Source organism: Lytechinus variegatus, chromosome 9, assembly GCF_018143015.1.
Source record: "Lytechinus variegatus isolate NC3 chromosome 9, Lvar_3.0, whole genome shotgun sequence".
NCBI classification, from domain to species: domain Eukaryota; kingdom Metazoa; phylum Echinodermata; class Echinoidea; order Temnopleuroida; family Toxopneustidae; genus Lytechinus; species Lytechinus variegatus.
The window spans coordinates 1,269,290-1,289,796 of record NC_054748.1 but is presented as its reverse complement, the minus strand read 5'-3'; the positions used below and the strand labels follow the sequence as shown (position 1 = coordinate 1,289,796).

General features: G+C 36.9%; 1 protein-coding gene across 6 annotated transcripts in view; it reads left to right on the top strand.

Moving 5' to 3' along the window:
* Positions 1-20,507, top strand: part of LOC121421122 (myotubularin-related protein 9-like) — a 46,880-nt gene that overhangs the window by 25,456 nt on the left and 917 nt on the right. For all 6 annotated transcript variants that reach the window (XM_041615761.1, XM_041615760.1, XM_041615762.1 and 3 more), the window contains 9 exons: positions 2,637-2,793; positions 3,696-3,800; positions 8,515-8,640; positions 12,830-12,932; positions 13,863-14,001; positions 16,090-16,174; positions 17,501-17,570; positions 18,173-18,272; positions 19,733-19,860. In XM_041615761.1, the coding sequence (XP_041471695.1) occupies positions 2,637-2,793; positions 3,696-3,800; positions 8,515-8,640; positions 12,830-12,932; positions 13,863-14,001; positions 16,090-16,174; positions 17,501-17,570; positions 18,173-18,272; positions 19,733-19,860 (1,013 nt within the window). The remainder of the gene's footprint in view (positions 1-2,636; positions 2,794-3,695; positions 3,801-8,514; positions 8,641-12,829; positions 12,933-13,862; positions 14,002-16,089; positions 16,175-17,500; positions 17,571-18,172; positions 18,273-19,732; positions 19,861-20,507) is intronic.

Below are 20,507 nucleotides of genomic sequence, written 5' to 3'. Positions count from 1 at the left end.
GGTTGCCGACCAGTCGGGTCGTAAGGTGTGCGGTGGCCTTAACAGAAACATTGCGCAATACAATGCTTTGGATCAGCATCATCATATTACATGTAATATTACCCTGGCCATCGGATCCTGACATGCTCCCACACAATATAAATGCACTTTCTCCCCTTCTGGGAGAAGATGCTAGAATATGAATTTAGACTCATCAGCCCGCATTCTGAAGTTGGGTTTAACTTAAACTCAGGTTTAAAGTTGTGGTTTAAGTATGGATAGCCAATCGGTACATAAATCACCAACAGTAGAAATAAAATATTTCACCTCACTTGTCTCACATATCATTCATAATTGTGTAGGAATTATAAAGATTATTTTCTACACCATCGATGAATCAGGAAAGAGCACAGTAAACGTAAGAAACATACAACCTAATAAAAATTTTGACACTTTTGGCTTCCCATAATTTTAGCACAGAGTTAGACCATGGTATAAGTTAAACCTGACTTCAGAATACAGGCCATCTTGTCCATTGGCTTAGTTTCTGAATTAATCTTCAATGTCATTTTCAAAATTAAATTCACAAATATATACGTACATAATATCCCGAATTCACAAAGGTGGTTTTGAAAACCTACGGTTGATTTCATGGTTTATACAGATTTCCTGTATAAATTACGCTTAGTTTAGCGCGTATCGGGCGGGTGTATAAAACATGTCCAATTCTGATGTGCGCTTTTGTTACAGTGCGCCAAATTGACGCCTGTTACCCTGGTTAGATACGCTATTTCATCCATAAGTCCACTGTTTGAAGAGTGGACTCATGAATAAAAACAGTGGACTCATGAATAAAATAGCCTGGATAACCATGGTAACAGGCGTCAATTTGGCACACTGTGACAAAAGCACGCATCAGCGTTGGACTTTTTTATACATGCGCCCGATACATGCTCAATCAAGCGTAATTTATACAGAAAATCTGTATAAACCATGGACTCAACTGTGGGTTTTAACCCTATCTAGGCCGGGGTATTTTGGGAGTTCCTGTGTCCTGTGGCGGGGGGGGGGCCTGGGAGGCCCCCCAAGATCTCGGCCGTCGACCTCGCGATCGTGCCGAAAATTGCCACACGGGTTGCCTTGGACATAATCTACAAGATTGTATAGTAATTTATTTCATGCGACTCGCTATTAAATGATTATGCTAATTTATGCGTAATTAGTATGTGAAATCATACTTTTACCTCTAACTCCCTAAATAAAGCTCCAAATGTACTAATTTTTGGTATAGAAACTCTTTGTGGTGTCCTAAGCAAGAGTACATGAAAAAAATTGTGATATCAAATCATTTTCTTATGTATTATATTGTTTTTTGCAATTTCTTATGTATTTCTTTGTTTTTTTGACCTTTTGTTTTTCATTGTTTTTTCAATGAAATTTGTTTGGGACTCTTCTGTGATCATAAAAAGCATAAATGAATACACTTAGACTAGCAAAACTAAAAATAATCATACATTTATGAAATTTGGTTGAAAACACAATTTGCATTGACTTTGTACACGAAATCACGTTTTTGAGCAATTTTCGGTCTGACATGCACTTACATAATGTTGCGTAATTTTGGAACCACATACCCGGGTGATGCAAAATTGGTCTCAAAAGTTGCGCAAGACTTTAAAGTAAAAACTCAGCAAGCGGCACAGTCAAAAAATTTCGCACGGCGAAAATATCGCGCGATTCGTTGAGGGGGGGGCCTCGGAGGCCCCCCCCCCCGGCCTAGATAGGGTTAAAAGCCATCTTTGTGAATTCGGGCCAAAGTGTTTTGTTTCATAATTTCTGTTGGTACATGTACAATGAAATGCATGCATGACCAACATCCAACGAACATTGTAACTCAAATATTCATTAAACAATGATTGATGTGATTCACATGTACATGTTAATATATCTACATGTAAATTGCACTTAAGCAAATTAGGGTTATGAGCTTCAAAACCAATTTGTGCCAACATACTGTTTATGTGAACACCAAATATTTTTTAATCAAGTTTAAACAATTCTTTTTTAGATTTATATGATGTTTTCCCACCCCACAAAAAGGTTTTTTTTAGAATATTTGTAGAAAAAGTATTAAAGGATTCAAAGTATTCAATGTGTATGTGTATGCACTACTGTCAGTTGCATGTCCAGGGGCCTATTGCAGAAAGAGTTGCGTTTAAACTCAAGCCAAAAATCAATCGCAAATCCCAAGTGCGCGCCGTTGATTGGTTGAAAATCAAGATGCACATGATTTTTAGAGTTGCGAGTGATTGCAACTCTTTCTGCAACGGGCCCCAGTACAGTGGTCATACACATACATGTATTCCTTTTATTCTAGTATGTATTCATACAGCAGTTGATGATGGTATAATTTTTCATTACAGAAACCAAAACTGAAATCAGATTCAAAGCAGGGTACCCCCCAACCACCCCCCCCCCCTATCATTGATAGATGTACTCTGGATTATCGTCTTGAGTCTGTATACAGGCTCATGCATATTGTGCATGTACATGTATTCAATTCACAGTACATGTACTTTGCACCATCTATTGGTACATGTATAATGCCCTACATGATCACCCATAATTATCATCTTTGATTGGTAATTGTTTTTCAGACGGTTATCCTACGAAGCAGTCAGCCACTGACCGGGACCAACACCAAACGATGCAAGGACGACGAGAGACTATTAAATGCTGCCCTCAGTGTTGGAAAGAGGGGATATATCATCGATACAAGGTCATTGAATGGAGCTATGGCCGCAAGAACCAAAGGTCAGGAAATTAAAAGGGTACTCAGGGCTGAAAATAATATGATTTGAACATGCAGGAGAGAGAGATAATGACCTTACTACAAGGAAATTTTCAGTGACACCAAATGCATGTGGATATGCTTGGCATAAAAAATACGCAATACATAAAGTGGGCTTATAATTTCATGTCTCCATGTTCTTTTTGCTGTGTTATTACATGAATTCATAATTATTTCATATTTTCATACAAGTGTCCATCATATGTTTTCTATGTAACAACATAAAATACCGGAATGATTATCTTACATATCAAATCAGTAGTCATTCCTTTTTCTTTATTATAGGATAATGAATATAACTAAGTTCATACTTAGCGCCATGCGCGTCTCTGGACGGTGTGTGCACTCAATAAGACATCACTATTATTAATATTATTATAAAAATAAGAAAAGAATGCGGGATATGACATTATCAGCTTGCTCATTGCATGTTCATGAGGATATTATAAAACTGTTTCACTGAAATACAGTAAAATTCCTAATGATGAAGTTTTCAGTGTTTTAATTTATTTCATCTGATTAAATCATAGTATTTTTTTTTGCCTGGAGTATCATTTTAGACAATGATATGATCATTTCTGTTCAGCAACAATCTAATGAGCATCAAAACAAGTTTGTAGGGATGACCTGTATTTTCTTCTGAGTTACATACAACTGTACATGTTATCAATTAGACAAAATGCACTGTTTTATGTTGTCTCCAAAACTTCTCAATCAGAATTAATACTACATGTATGTCTTTAAAACAGCCTGTTTCTCCCAAATTCTACTATTTTTTTCCTTCAAAATTGGAGATATGTGTGTATTGTTCCACACGAAAATGGTGATAATGATTTTTCTCTTCTTGTTTTTCATATTTGTTCAGGTGGGGGTTTTGAGACAGAAGTGAATTATCCCCAATGGAGGCGTGTCAACAAGCCTCTTGATAAACCCAGTATCCTACAAGAATCTCTCTGTAAACTACTTGAAGGTAAGATATACATGAAAGAAAAGCCATCATCGCATTAAATTCATTTTTATAAGCTTACAATTCATTACTATTTCCATGAAACTTTGCATTGTTTGGTTACTTTAAAAAAATGTCTAGCAAAAATCACAATTTTTGTCTGACCTGCATAGCAGAGTGAGACTATAGCCGCCGCTTTTCCGACGACGACGGCGTCAACATCAAATCCTAACCGAAGGTTAAGCTTTTGAAATGAAAGCATAACTATTGAGTATATGGACCTAGTTCATGAAACTTGGACATAATCAAGTGTTACTGACCATCCTGCCTAGGTGTCCGGTCACAAGACCAAGGTCAAAGGTCATTTAGGGTCAATGAAAATAGGCCAAGTCGGGGGTATTTCTTGAATTACCATGATAATTCTCATGTTTATGGATCTGGGCCCGTATTCCATAAACGAGATAAGCATGCTTAAGTAAAAAATCTAAGCATTTTGTCTTATTTTTCTGTCTAAGACAAAACTCTTAGCCAAAACGCGTATTCCATAAAGAATTGGCTAAGAATTTTGTCTTAGAATTTGGCTAAGAGGTTTTGCGCAACTAAGACAGATATAGGGTGAATGGCTAAGTAACTTTTCTTAAAACTGCAGAGTCTGTATTTCATAAATACAACATGGCTAAGAATTTAGCCCTAACTTTAAGACAGCTGTGAGTTGTCTTAATTGTATTAGTTTCAAGGTAATTCAGCCAACAAAATTTTTAGAATTTATACCTATATTGCATTTCGAGCTCCTGCCTCATGTTTTAAACCGATTTTCATGAAATTTTGAACACACATTGGTCTTAAGGTAAGGAGGTGGAAAATGTTTTTCTTTTTCAGAAATTATGTTGCCATGGTAACAATATATTATGGCCAAAATTTTACCGTTTAAAATACTTCATTAATTTTCTACCAATTCTCATGAAAGTTGGCTCACACATTGGATTTGAGGAAAAGATGTTCAAGACACATTTATGCATGTGTCAGAATTTATGTTGCCATGGTAACGGTATATATTGGCAAAATTATGTATAAATCTTGCTGTTCCAACTACTTCCTCAGTTTTTAACCAATTTTCATTTAAATGTGGCACAAACATTAGTCTTGATGTGAAGATGTGCAAAACATATTTTATGCCTATATAAAAAAATTGTGTTGCCATGGTAACAAAAAAAATAAAAAAATAAATGAAAATCTTGTGATTGAATTACTTTATCAGTTTTCAACTGGTCTATTCTCCTAAAAACTTGACATACACATTAGTCTTGAGTTGAAGATGTCTAAGATATATTTTTCCTGTATAAAAAATTGTGTTGCCATGGTAACGAAATATTATTTAACGAAAATCTTGTAGTTCGAACTCCGTCATCTTTTTCAACCAATGCTCATGAAATTTGGCACACACATCAGTCTTGAGTTGAAAGTGTGCAATAATATTTTTTGTCTGTGTCAGAAATCGTGTTGCCAAAGGTAACAACATATTATATAATGAAATTAGGTGAAAATCTTGTGGTTTGAAACCCTTTTTAGTTTTCAACCACTTCTTATACAAGTTGGCTCACACATTGATTTTGAGGTATAGATCTGCAAGACATAGTTATAGTCTATATTGGAAAATTTGTTGCGTGAACATATTTTTCTGTGGCCGGTCGAGACAAGTATTTCCTAATAAAACCAATATTTCGCAATTGGTAGCGAACTGATACACAATAAAAGAAATGTGATTAGACATGTGAGAATCAAAAACTATACCGAGATTACGACAAGAACTTGACAGATTTACAGTGAGGCCAGAAAATGAGATTGAGTCGATGTGGATTTTACTAAGATGTACCGGTACTTTGGAGCCAAAAAGAAGAAATTCACATTTGGCTGGATTCAACTTAATGCTAGATCCCTAGCCTGCTTCCTTTTTCAGGCCTACTGTTAGATGAATAGATATAGCCTAGGCCCTAGCCTACATTTACTGTTTTTTAGAACTAGGCCTAGAATCTATATTTTGATAAAGTCTACAAGTCTCTAAGTTAGATCTCGACCTATAACTATTAACACCTAGATTGTTATAGTTCTACTTCTACTAGATCTAGATAGGGTCTAGCTTTTAGTCTTATTTTTCGTCTAGATCTAGGCCTACGTTAGAGATTCTAGATCAAACAGTTGACTAGTCTGACTAGATCAGCCAGTCCTAACGTTAGGGCTACCGGCTAGGCTAAAAATAGAATCCAGAATGAATAGAAGAAAGTATAGCCATAATAGGCTAGGCCGCCTAGTCCTAGACCTGAAGTAAATTTTTATTTAAATCTAGGCCCCAGTCTAGACTGAGCTGTTGGTCTACTGTCTAGGCTTTACTTTTAGGCCTGTTTTCTAGAAACCTAGATCTAAACAAACTCCCCAAAATGTATAAATTAAGAACTCCTCCAACAAACATATGGACCTAAAACAGAAGTAGAGCTAGGCCTAGATCTTCTTAGAATGTACATAGATGTCTAGGTCAGGACTAGGCCTAGATCTAAGTTTAGGCGTAGTTGGCAAGCAATGCATAGTGATAGGCCTAGCAGTAGCACTGTAGACAGGAATAACCGTCGTTTCTGGGAATTTATTTAAAAGTTTCTGACATTTACTGTCATATCATTGGTGAGATTAGGGTCTAGGCCAACGTAATGTTGTTAGACTGTTGAGTGTCGTAGGCCTACTCGTAGTTTAGCTGAAAAACCAAAATACAGTCGGAGACAGAAGCTTTTGGTCTCGGGCTAGGCCTAACCGCCTAACTCTAGTCTAAGTCAGATCTATTCTAGTACATGTAGGCCCTAAATCTATCCCTGTCTTAAGTAAGGCTAAGCCAGGCTAAGTCCTGAATGTTGTTCTAGGCCTAGGCCAATACTAATATAGGTCTATATGATGTATTAATATACTATTAGGGCCTATATAGCTTCAGTCTCGGTTGCTCCACTATGGCATGCATTGCCACTAGAGTCTAGACTAACAAAGTTACGTTTTGCAGCCTTCATGAAACTAGGCCTAGGGCCTAGTAAAAAACAATGTTTAATTATCCTCCAAACAGACGGATATTATAGATCTAATTGGGCCTAGGCTAGATCTAGGCCTAATGTTAGACCCAAGGCTAGTCTCAAAAGTTTTCCCATAGGGGGCCTAGGTATACTTAGACTGAAGTTAGAGTAAAGATGTCGAGAAGAATATATTCAATTTATATTTTGACAAACAATACATGAAAAGTAATATATGGGACTGATACAGAAAAAAACTGTGCAAGTCACTCGGTTTGGGATTGAAATGTTTTGGTAATTAACAAAAATATAGATAAGTAGAATTAAAAATTCTTACCATATATGTGTGATGAATGCTCTTCTCTTACTACAATAGTTGCAATTAGTTCCAATAAAATCCAAATTTTTAAGAAAAAACAACTTTAGTCACATTTTTGCAAGTTTGTTGCAGTGACCTCTGCAGCAATTTATCATTAAGAAGGTCACTGAAGGTCATAGAATTTGAGACTTTGGCTTAGCCATATCGCCTGACTTGAGACAAATGTCTTAAGTTTATGGAATATCGCTAGGGAAGATTTCTTAGACAAGCAAAATGCTAAGACAAATTGCTAAGACTTAAGCAAAAATCTTATCTCGTTTATGGAATACGGGCCCTGATTCCTAAAACTTGGACATAAATGTCATCAAATATCACTGAAGTTTCAGGTCACATGACCAAGGTCAAAGGTCATTTAGGGTCAATGAACATTGGCCAAGTTGGGGATATTTCTTGAATTACCATGATAATTCTCATGTTTATGGATCTGATTCCTAAAACTTGGACATAAGAGTCATCAAATATCACTGAAGTTTCAGGTCACATGATCAAGGTCAAAGGTCATTAAGGTTAATGAACTTTGGCCATGTTGGAGGTTATTATTAAATTGCTGTCATAACTTTCAAAGTTTATAATGGATATAGTTTATTAATTGTGGACATAGGGGAAATCAAGTATCACTAACAAGTGTAGGCCACATTATCAAGGTCAAATGTCATGTAGGGTCAATGAACGTAGTATTGTATCATCATATGAATGGTGTTGTTTGTGAATAATTATTTTATAGTAGTGTTCAAAGTTAGCACTGTTGCTACATGAATATTGAATGTCGGTAAGACTGCCAGAGGCGCTCCACTTGTTTCTCATTGCCCTCTATCAAAGAAAAACATGCTTATTTTTCATTAAAAGAAAATATTGGAGCATAATATTGGTTGAGACCATGCCAATGTATCGATGTATGTAATGTAATTGAGATTTTTGGGACACAATTCAGATTGAAATATTTATGTCCGAGGCCAAACTTTAACGTCACCAACCGAAAGACATGGCTAGGACTTGAAACCCTGCATCAATTTGGAGCTTCCAACGTGTCACTTGGATTAGAACCTGCATATGCCATTGCTAATGGTTTTTGCAGATTTCACAACTGAATATTACAGTTGCGGAAGTGGTTTATTCGGTACACCACGCGTAGCGTCCTCGTAGGACTGAGATGAAATTGGATGGAAATAGAAGTGAAATGCTACAGGAGTCCTTCCAGGACTCTACTCGTGGTGTACTGTTAACCACTTCCGCGATTGTTCATATCACCATGCAAACCTTTTAACATCAAATTTCACAGATTTTTGTTACCACTATTCTTCTGTTTCACTCCCAGCATGCATGGACAACGGATGCTCTGCCGACAAATGGATCAGTCGTCTTACAAACTGCGGTTGGTTACACCATGTTAAGGAGACGCTCACCGCAGCCTGCTTAGTTGCACAGTGTGTTGATAGAGAGAGTAAGTACATGCAGATACTTTTTTTTGTTTTGAATAAGATACTGTAAAATACAGATACTGTAAATTAGAAATTGATCTAGCGCCCTCTAAGGACAAGATCTTTATCAGACAAATTGGTTGGTTATATCATGTGAAGGAGACTCTTACTATGGCCTGCGTAAGAGCACAGTGTGTTGATGGAGACAGTAAGTAATAACGTATGGACATATGAATTAAATCTTCATCTAGCGCCCTCTAAGGTCAAGACCTTAACCCATAATTCTCCCGGGGGGGGCCATAATGGCCCCCCCTCAACAATTTTCGCGATATATCTGCTGCGCGAAATTTTTTCACCTCGCAGCTCACTGACTTTTTACATTCAAGTCTCGCGCAAATTTTGAGACCAAAGTTGTGACGCCCGGGTACGCGGTTACGACATTACGCAACATTATGCAAGTGCATGTCAGACCCAAAATTGCTCATAAACGTGATTTCATGTACAAATCCAATGCAAATTGCGTATTTAGCCAAAATTCATAAATGTATCATTTCTACTTTTACTGATTAAACTTAAATAATTTTGCCTTGTTTATGATCAGAATTGTGTCTGGAACAATTTCCTTTGAAAAAACTAAAAAACAAAGAAATACATAAGAAATTCATAAAACAATAAAATACATAAGAAATTGATTTCAAAACCAACCGAGGTTAAGTTTTTGAAAAGACATCATAACTTAGAAAGCATATGGACCTAGTTCATGAAACTTGGCCATAAGGTTAATCAAGTATTAGTGAACATCCTATTAGAGTTTCATGTCACATGATCAAGGTCAAAGGTCATTTAGGGTCAATGAACTTAGACCATGTTGGAGGAATCAACATCGAAATCTTAACCTGAGGTTAAGTTTTTGAAATGTCATCATAACTTAGAAAATATATGGACCTAGTTCATGAAACTTGGACATAAGATTAATCAATTATCACTGAACATCCTGCGTGAGTTTTATGTCACATGACCGAGGTCAAAGGTCATTTAGGGTCAATGAACTTTGTCCGAATTGGGGGTATCTGTTGAATTCCCATCATAACTTTGAAAGTTTATGGATCTGATTCATGAAACATGGACATAATAGTAATCAAGCATCACTGGACATTTTGTGCAAGTTTCAGGTCTCATGATTAAGAGAAAATTTTAAATATGTATAAGTATGAAATGGGACTTTTTATGTATCTATGTTCTAAAGGACTTTTACCTTCTTATTTATTGAACTGTTTTGAATTAAATTATAATATTCATGAATACCCTACTAGAAATGCTGCAAACTTCCACTTCCCTAAAATAAGAACTTGCCTTTCTCATAAATCTATTTTCTTTCGTGGCCCACTACTTTTGAATTCTTTGCCGGTTAATTTGAAAACGTCTTGTTCTTTTAATATTTTCAAACGTAACTTCAGAAACTTTATATTTGATAATTAAACCTGTTTGTAAATATTGTTTATATATATAATCTAAATCTTACCATTTGTGTATCTATGCCTTTGTATTGTCTCCTAATTGTCTTTTTTACTTTTTATATTGTCAAAAATTATTATTCTTTTTAAAGTAAGTTGGGTCGGCCTTTTTATAAGGATATTCTTTTCCTTTTTGGCTGCTTCCCTCTCAATGCTTTTTTATGTCTTTGATGTTATGTAAACTTTGTTCCTATGTATTTTACCACATTTTTGTTCATTTTTATGCAGAGAGCAAAATAAACTTGAATTGAATTGATAAGGTCAAAGGTCATTTAGGGTCAATGAACTAGCTTTGGCCGATTTGGGGGTATCTGTTGAATTACCATCATAACTTTGAAAGTTTATTGGTCTAGTTCTTTAAACTTGGACATTAGAGTACTCAAGTATCACTGAAAATCCTGTGCGCATTTCAGGTCACATGACCAAGGTCAAAGGTCAATGAACTTTGGCCGAATTGGGTGTATCTGTTGAATTACCATTGTAACTTTGAAAGTTTATGGATCTGATTCAGGAATCTTGGACATAAGAGTAATCAAGTATCACTGAACATCCTGTGCGAGTTTCAAGTCACATGATCAAGGTCAAAGGTCATGTAAGGCCAATGAACTTTGGCCATGTTGGGTTTTTTTGTTGAATAACCATCATATCTCTGTAAGTTTATTGGTCTAGTTCATAAAAAGTGGACATAAGAGTAACCATGTATCACTGAACATCTTGTGCGAGTTAGAGTAGTTTTCAAAGTCAGCACTGCTGCTATATTGAACCGCGTGATGCAGGTGAGACGGCCAGAGGCATTCCACTTGTTTTGAACTACGATTGTTAAGAATGCTACAAAGAAAATTTTTACCAAAAATTAGCATTGTAGGAGCTTTATTTAGTGAATTATAGCAAAAAGTATGATTTATGCATAAATTAGCATAATTAATTCATTTAAAATAAAATTTCATTATTTTGGAAAATTTTACCATACAGCCTTGTAGATTACATCACACACTACCAGCACGATTGGCAGCCGAGATCTTAAGGGGGGGCCATAATGCCCCCCCCCCCGGGAATGACAAGAATCAAAATACCCGGGAGATTTAGGGTTAATTTGAAAAACTGGTTGGTTACATCATGCGAAGGAGACGCTCACTACAGTACAGCCTGCGTAGTAGCGCAGTGTCGTTACGAGAGAGCAAGAACATACTGTACAGGCACCAATTAATTATATATTGATGTAGCGCCCTCTAAGGTCAAGATCTTGATTTGGTCACTGCGGTTGGTTATATCAAGCCGGCAATGATTACAACCTGCATGGTAGTGCTGGGTGTTGAGAGGCAGAGTAAGCGTGTAGATTTCCGGGGCAGCGCGATAAGAGAAAGATATCTATTGCCCTCGGAAGTTAGTATACTTCATACTTTCTTGCTCAATATTCCTCTGCTAAAATATCAGACTTCATGAAAGTCAGTAAAATATTCTGGAGTAATAACTTGAAATGCAATACCATGCGACCATATTGAAATGTCCCCATCTATTGCTTCATTTAAACAAGGTTAAAAAAAAATCTCATGAAGGAATCTTAACGCGACCGCACACCTTACGATAGGTGTGCGACCCGATTTCAGAATAAAATGTACTGTAGTAGAATTTAATGCTACATGTAATACTGAGACTTTGAATATCTTACTGTGTAATGTTCTAAATCATCGTACGAATACCTGTTGTTCAAATCTGTGACTCTGCTATCATCCTTCATAGAATATAAGCTAATTTATTATCTAGTCATAATGACGTCATACCAGTCGTACAATTGCCTACGATTTGAAACTAATTTGGCCTTTACTCTGAAATAAAGGCTTGTAATCTCAAATGGTTATAATGTATTAGTATTCTTTCAATTAATTTTAATCTCAAATAAAATGATATGTTCCATTCACTTTTTAAGAAAATGAGCAAAATCAAAATGCGAGTTGTTCCAAAATCGGATTGCGAACAGTCGTACATGTTTGGTGTGCGGTGGCCTTTAAGTAGACTGTTATAGTAACTAGTTATGTATACAATTAGCTCATCAAAATTACACATGTATGTACCCCCCCCATCCCCCTCTCTGTATCCACTATGGTATTGGAGCCCAGCCTATGAAAGGTCAATGGCCTCTGCTGGCTCCCCACATGCTTTGTATTTATATTGCCATCTATTATATTTTGATTGTATAAAGTGTTCTTTATGAGAATCGGAAATAATAATAATAATATGCAATTTTTTATATAGCGCTTAATACAAATGTTTCTAAGCGCTGCATACTATTACCCCGGCTTTAGCACGGCTACCCTGATCGGGCGCATCAAGCATTCAAGGAATTCCTTCCTACCTGGTACCCATTTACTACACCTGGGTCGAGAGTGACAAATGTAGATAAACGCCTTGCCAAAGGACGCTAGTGCTGTGAAGGGATTTGAACCCCGGACCTTGTGGTTCACAGTCCGGAGACTTATCCACTGAGCCACTGAAATGAACTAATACAGACTTGCTAATTTACTGTACTACTTTCAAAGTAATATCTATGAAATAATTGCTTTTTTGATTTATGTATTGTTCTCATAATTTATATGTTCCCCTTTGTTATATCAGTTTGCTCTTCTAAATTTAGTGTTCACTTGGGATGTTATCTTTTTTATACAATGTATATTTTTGTTTTGATTTTTGTTTGTCTCAGATTCTGCTGTTCTTGTTCATGGGTCAGAAGGTCTGGATGCGAGTCTACAGGTGACCTCATTGGCTCAGGTTATTCTCGATTTAGACTGCAGAACAGTGAGGGGGTGAGTACCGGTATAGATATAAAGACGATAGGGGTGATGTTTATGATAGTGATGATGATGATGATGATAAGGATGATTATGATGATGATGGAGATGATGATGATGATGATGGGGATGATGATGATGAGAAGGATGATTATGATGATGATGGAGATGATGATGGGGATGATGATGATGATAAGGATGATTATGATGATGATGGAGATGATGATGATTATGATGATGATGATGATGATGGGGTTGATTATGATGGTGGTGATGGTGAAGACGATAATGTTCTTGATTGTGATGAGGATGGTGATTTGAATAGCCTAAAACTAATGATTATGAATTATTGCGGTGATGATGATTATGGTAGTGATGATAGTGATATTGTTGATGGTGATGATGATGATGATAATGAGTATGGTGATGAGGGGGATAATGATGATGGCGATGAGGATGATAACAGCCTAAAAGTAATTATAAATGAATGCAAATTATGGTGGTGATTACAATTTGATTATCATCATCATCATGTTTGAGTGATTTACTAAGCATGAGGAGAATGGGGAACACAGAAGGAAAGAAGAAGAGGAAAAAAGAGATGAAGAACAAAGAGAGAGATGAAGAAGAAGATGAAGAGAAGAATGAAAAGAAGAAGAAGGAGAAGAAGAAGAAGAAAAAGAAGAAGGAGGAGAAGAAGAAGAAAATGAAAAGAAGAAGATAAAGGAAAGAAGAAGAAGAAGAAAAAGAAGGAGGAGAAAGAAGAAGGAAAGAAGGAGATGAAGAAAAAGATGGACAAGAAGGAGACGAAGGAAGAGAAGGAGGAAGAAAGGGAGGAGAATGGAAACATTGGTGATGGTAGTGATAACGACAATGATGATTGCCCAACACTGATAATAGGGAGGGAAACAACACTCTGACAAATTTTTCTCTCCTTCATAACAGCTTTGAAGCTCTTATCGAGAGAGAATGGATCCAAGCTGGCCATCCGTTCCTCAGCAGATGTTCCAAGTCAGTCTTCTCTCAGAGCAAGAACAAATACGCTGGTCCGGTGTTTCTTCTCTTCTTAGACTGTGTCTGGCAGGTACACTATCATTACATCCATATGGTTATTTTAGCCTGTAACTTATTTCTACCAATATCTATACCTGTTGCCATCTGGAACTGGGTGATTCCTGTACAAAGTCTATGGGAAACAACCCGTTAAAATAGACTGGGCTATTTCGACGCCTAAGAAGACGGGGGGGGGGGGGCTGATTCAGCCCCCCTTATGATCTCGGCCGTCGATCGCGCAATCGCGACGAAAATTGGCACAAGTTATGATGGTAATTCAACAGATACCCCCAATTCGGCCAAAGTTCATTGACCCTAAATGACCTTTGACCTTAATCATGAGACCTGAAACTTGCACAAAATGTTCAGTGATGCTTGATTACTATTATGTCCAAGTTTCATGAATAAGATCCATAAACTTTCAAAGTTAAGACGGGAATTCAACGGATACCCCCAGTTCGGCCAAAGTTCATTGACCCCAAATGACCTTTGACCTTGGTCATGTGACGTGAAACTCATCCAGGTATCAAATTTGAAGAATGAAAGCTGAATGTGCATACATTGTCTGCGGGCATGCAAGGATCCGACGATGACCGGGGTAATAATATGTCTGTAAAGCGCGTAGAGACGTCGTTCCGATGTATTAAGCGCTATATACCGGTAAATGCGGACTATTATTATTATCATGACGAAAACCTCCATTTGAGAACACTATACCCCAGTTTTTCCATGGACCTACTCCATGGTTTCTCTCAATTACTGCCCAAAGTAAGTATCAAAACACCTGTTTCTTGACGTCGGTCCGAAGATAACATAATAGCCCGAGTGCGGTCCCCGGCAAAGCATGCCGCCATTTTTTGTCTCACCTGCATAGCAGAGTGAGACTATAGGCGCCGCTTTTCCGACGGCGGCGGCGTCGACATCAAATCTAAACCTAAGGTTAAGTTTTTGAAATGTCATTAAAAAAATGTATGAACCTAGTTCATGAGACTTGGACATAAGGTTAATCAAGTATCACTGAACATTTTGTGCAAGTTTCAGGTCTAATGATTAAGGTCAAAGGTCATTTAGGGTCAATGAACTTTGGCCGAATTGGGGGTATCCGTTGAATTCCCATCTTCACTTTGAAAGTTTATGGATCTTATTTGTTAAACTTGGACATAATAGTAATCAAGCATCACTGAACATTCTGTGCGCATTTCAGGTCACATGACAAAGGTCAAAGGTCAATGAACTTTGGCTGAATCGGGTGTATCTGTTGAATTACCATCATAACTTTAAAAGTTTATGGATCTGATTCATGAAACTTGGACATAAGGAGTAATCAAGTATCACTGAACATCCTGTGCAAGTTTCAGGTCACATGATCAAGGTCAAAGGTCATGTAAGGTCAATGAACTTTGGCCATGTTGGTTTTTTTTTGTTGAATAACCATTATATATCTGTAAGTTTTTCTTGTGCGAGATAGAGTAGTTTTCGAAGTCAGCACTGCCGCAATATTGAACCGCGTGATGCAGGTGAGACGGCCAGAGGCATGTCACTTGTTATTCACTCACTTTCCTTATTTCAAGGTCGATTTTCTTCATTCGAAATTGAAAATGGACTAACATTGAATTTCTGAATACAATATGCCTTTGAAAACGTGATTAAATATCGAATACAATAATTTCATTCCGAAGGTCCTACTACAGGCAGAGAAGTCTTACGTAATAGCACAGCTGTTGTTTATCATTTCGTCCCTGGCCCAACGCTCATAATCTGGCCTGTGGAGACAGCTGGGATTACCTGGCCAAGCGGGGTTGATCAGGTGGGTGTTTCATAAGGCTGTTCGTAAGTTAAGAGCGACTGGTGATCCTGTCTTGCGGTAAATGGTACACACCATTGGCGATGATCACCAGTCGTTTTTAAAGTTGCTCTTAACTTACGAACAGCTTTATGAAACGGCCCCATGATCTCAAACTTGATTTGGGGTCTAATACCGCAGTTTGCAGTCTGAACTGCGGTCTTTCTCCAAATGGGGGTTTGACGTAATGATTATCAAAGGCAGCTATAATTTGGGCATTATACAATACGTGGGATGTCATTAATGATACGTTTTTTTTGTTTTGCATTTCAACAGATATTCCAACAATTCCCCTGCTCCTTTGAGTTCAATGAGAAATTCCTCATCATGCTGTTTGAGAATGCATACGCAAGCCAGTTCGGTAAGTATAGGGGGATGGTACCTGAAACAAACACAGCCAAACCTGCCTTATAGGGCCACCCAGGTGAAACGGTAAAAGTTGCTACTAGAGACATGAAGCCTAATTATTTGCCCACTTTGTTCAACTTCAGTCACATCTAGCGGACTGCCCAAGTTCAACTCAAGTCACATTCTATTCACAATGCACACAGAGTGCATCAAGTCTAATACATATACTCATACAACAATAGTGATGTGTGCATTGCATTTTACAGTGTACACACAAAGCTATTCTTTACAATAAACCAATTAGCAAAAAACGTGCAAAACCCTCTGAAATGGTTTGTTCAACAAAGTTTGTTTCTCTGGGCTTGCCAAACATTGCGGTGGTGTTGTTGTCTACATTCAACATTCAGCATGAGGGGTGTAGTTTGGATGGGGTCCACTAACTTCTGGACACAAATGTTTGTATGTACTCATTGGGACTATTTTGTGATAGTTGTCAACACTGACAAGTGGTCAGTATTTCTGTACTAGCAGTAGGATACCTGGGCGTCTCAGCCAAATACAGGCAAGGAAGGTGATAGATGAGGGGCCCATTCCATTAAAGGGATGCTCCAGGCTGAGAATAATATGATTTAATCAGATAAAGAAAAATCAGACAAGCAAAACACTGAAAATTTGATTAAGATTGGACTAGGAATAACAAAGTTATGGCATTTTGAAGATTTGTATCATTCCGGTGAAGCAGTTCCAGGCATGTCTTCATGATTATTCAATCAGCAACTTGATGATGTCATATCCCTACTTGTTCTTTTGTATTTTATTACAATAAAATTTTATGTAGGTTTATTCTAATTTTTTTCTACCAAGAACTGAAAAAGTTGGATTGACAAATGATTTAGTGCACTAGATATCAATTGTTGCAACTTATTTCATTTTAAAGGAGGCACAATATTTACACACTATGAAAAAAATGAAACAATTAAAATTTCATGTGATAACATAAGGAAAAGGAAAATGGGGACGTGACATCATTAGCCCACCTAATGAATATTCCTGATGACGTGCATATAACTATTTTCTCAAAATATTGCTAAATTTAAAAATTCAATAACTTTGTAATCGAATTTTGATGTAATTTTTAGCATTATTATAATTATTTAGATTCAGCCTGGAGTACCCCTTTAAGAGTTATAACCATCTTAACTTAAGGAACTTATGGAACCTTCTTTTACCATGGTAACAGGGCTCGGCGCCAATCAGAATTAAGGTGTTCATGGTACATGTAGTTACAATAATAGCACAGAAATCTGTTATGTGAATATCTTTACTTTTCTCTTTTCAGGTACATTTTTGTGCAATAATGAGAATGAGAGAAGGATGGCTAGAGTATCTGAGAAAACAGTTTCTCTTTGGTGAGTTCCAGTTTCATTATGATTTCTGTTTCTTTCTTCCTTTTCTCTTTTTATTTTCCTATTCCATCATGTCCTGAACCTCAGTCTTCTTTTTCTCTGTAATTCTCCCTCACTTCGCCTTCTGCTCCTTCTTTTTCTTTCCCCCCTGTTTTTCTTCTCTTTATCTTTGTCTTCTCCTTCCTTTGCTCTATTTCTTTTTCTTCTACTTCTTTATCTCGTCCTTTCATTTAATACCCGTGTCCTCCTCTTCATTATCCTCCTTCTTTTTCTTCTTTTTCTTATTCTTTGTCTTCTTCTTCCTCTTCTTCTTCTTCCTCTTCTACTTCTTCTTTATTCTTGTCTTTGTTCTTTATTTCCTTCTTCTTCCTATTCCTCCTCTTCTTCCTCCTCTTCTTCTATTTCTTCTTTTTCCTCCTTGTTGTCTTCCTCCTTCAACTTCTTCATATTCATTCTTTTGAAATGAAGGGGAAGGGGGATATTAAGCACTACCACATGCATTATGCAAAACACTTTACCTCTATTACTGTCATAATATTTCCAACTGCATTTGTGCATTTCATTTTTTTCAAGAATATTGTGTCTCATCTTTTTTTTAATTGCAGGACATACATCAACCGTCCTCAGATTCTCCAGACATTCTTCAATCCCCTCTACCAACCCAATCAGCAGGTCATCTGGCCTTCGGTTGCCCCACAGAGCCTAGTGAGTTTAATAATAATAATAATATAGGATATTTATATTGCGCACATTTCCACCCTGTCAGGTGCTCAAGGCGCTCCTATATTACCCGGCTAAGCTAGGCGTTCATAGCGCACACAGCTTCTTAAGGAATTACTTCCTACCGGTACCCATTTACCTCACCTGGGTCGAGTGCAGCACATCGTGGATCAGTTTCTTGCTGAAGGAAATTACGCCATGGCTGGGATTTATTTATTCAATACTGTTCAACTCTTGAGTTACCATGATTTACATGTATGCAAGCAAAAGAGAGGCTAAACGCATGACGTATGTACCGTTGCACATGTACATCTACCTCCAATGTGTACCATTATGGAAAGCCATCGCTGCTACAATTCTGTACGTAGACTAGTTAACTCTGTACATATACGAGTTAACTCTGTACGTATACGAGTTAACTCTGTACGTATACGAGTTAACTCTGTACGTATACGAGTTAACTTGTACGTATACGAGATAATTAAATGGTACGTATACAAGTTAACTCTGTACGTATACGAGTTAACTTGTACGTATATGAGTTAACTTGTACGTATACGAGTTAACTCTGTACGTATTCTAGTTAACTCTGTATGTATACTAGTTAACTCTGTACGTATACTAGTTAACTCTGTATGTATACTAGTTAACTCTGTATGTATACGAGTTAACTTTTACGTATACAAGTTAACTCTGTACGTATACTAGTTAACTCTGTACGTATACTAGTTAACTCTGTACGTATACGAGTTAACTCTGTACGTATACGAGTTAACTCTGTACGTATACGAGTTAACTCTGTACGTATACTAGTTAACTCTGTACGTATACTAGTTAACTCTGTACGTATACTAGTTAACTCTGTACGTATACGAGTTAACTCTGTACGTATACGAGTTAACTCTGTACGTATACGAGTTAACTCTGTACGTATACGAGTTAACTCTGTACGTATACAAGTTAACTCTTGTACGTATACGAGTTAACTCTGTACGTATACGAGTTAACTTGTACGTATACAAGTTAACTCTGTACATATACTAGTTAACTCTGTACGTATACTAGCTAACTCTGTACGTATACTAGTTAAATAAATCCTTTTAAATTTTGCATTGCTGTCTAAAAAAAGATTGATTGTCCTTTGTATTTTCACCAATTTTTCAGCCATGATTGTATATTTAGTGCACCCATTACATATAGATTATTTGATTACATGCAAGAGTTTGGCGTTTGGACTGAGTGCTATTTAATTGATAAAAAATCACAATGAAATCAGCTCTTATCATACTGAATTTCAATATTTATTTTGTTTCTATCTATGAAATAGGGTTGTCATGCTAAAGTCTCTATTTTAGTCGCTTTTGTACTGTTAATCAGTCTGTTTTAGGCCTTATGGTCAAGCCTCTATTTCTACTTAACTAAGTTGTATTGACTTTCTGTTCTAGGCGCTATGGTCAAGCCTTTACATGAGATGGACGTTGAGTGATACAGTGACCAGTATACCTACACAGGTCATCAGAGATATTAAACAGAGTGATAAAGAACTCAGGTTAAAGGTCAACGAACTAAGAAGGTATGATGATTATATCGCCTGTAAAGAGGACAGAATGTCATAAATGGAAAATAAAAACAGCAGTTTTCGAACCTAGAGTGTAGTGGGTGGATCACAGTACACCATTATTCTTTTGTGCGCATGTGTTGGTCCTGAAAAACAACTATCCAAACTTAATGTTTCAACAAGTGTGTTATTGTCCTCTTCAGGATAATAAGCAACAATAACAATTTAAGTAACAACAGGGATCTTTTAAATTGTGTTCTAATATATGGAATTCAATACAGGTAAAAGTATCACATATCTTCTCTGAATGTGTTTTGGGAAAACTTTGTATATACATGAACATTAATGTTGCTTTCTCACCATCTCTCTCTCCCTCACTCTTGCTCTGTATACAGGGGCGGAAATCTCTCCCAAAAGGTAGGGGGACAAGGGTCTGGAAAATTTGACAAGCAAAAAAAAAGGGTATTACCTGCAATTTAAGGTCATTTTGTCCCAAAACGCACGTTTTATTCCCATTTTCAGTAATATATTTCTTAGCATCACCAAAGACCAAAAATGGTAGGGGGGACATTTGATATTGTGTCCCCCCTACTATTTTGAGTAGGGGGACACGAACCCCTTGTCCCCCTGGGATTTCCGCCCATGTCTGTATATCTTTCTGT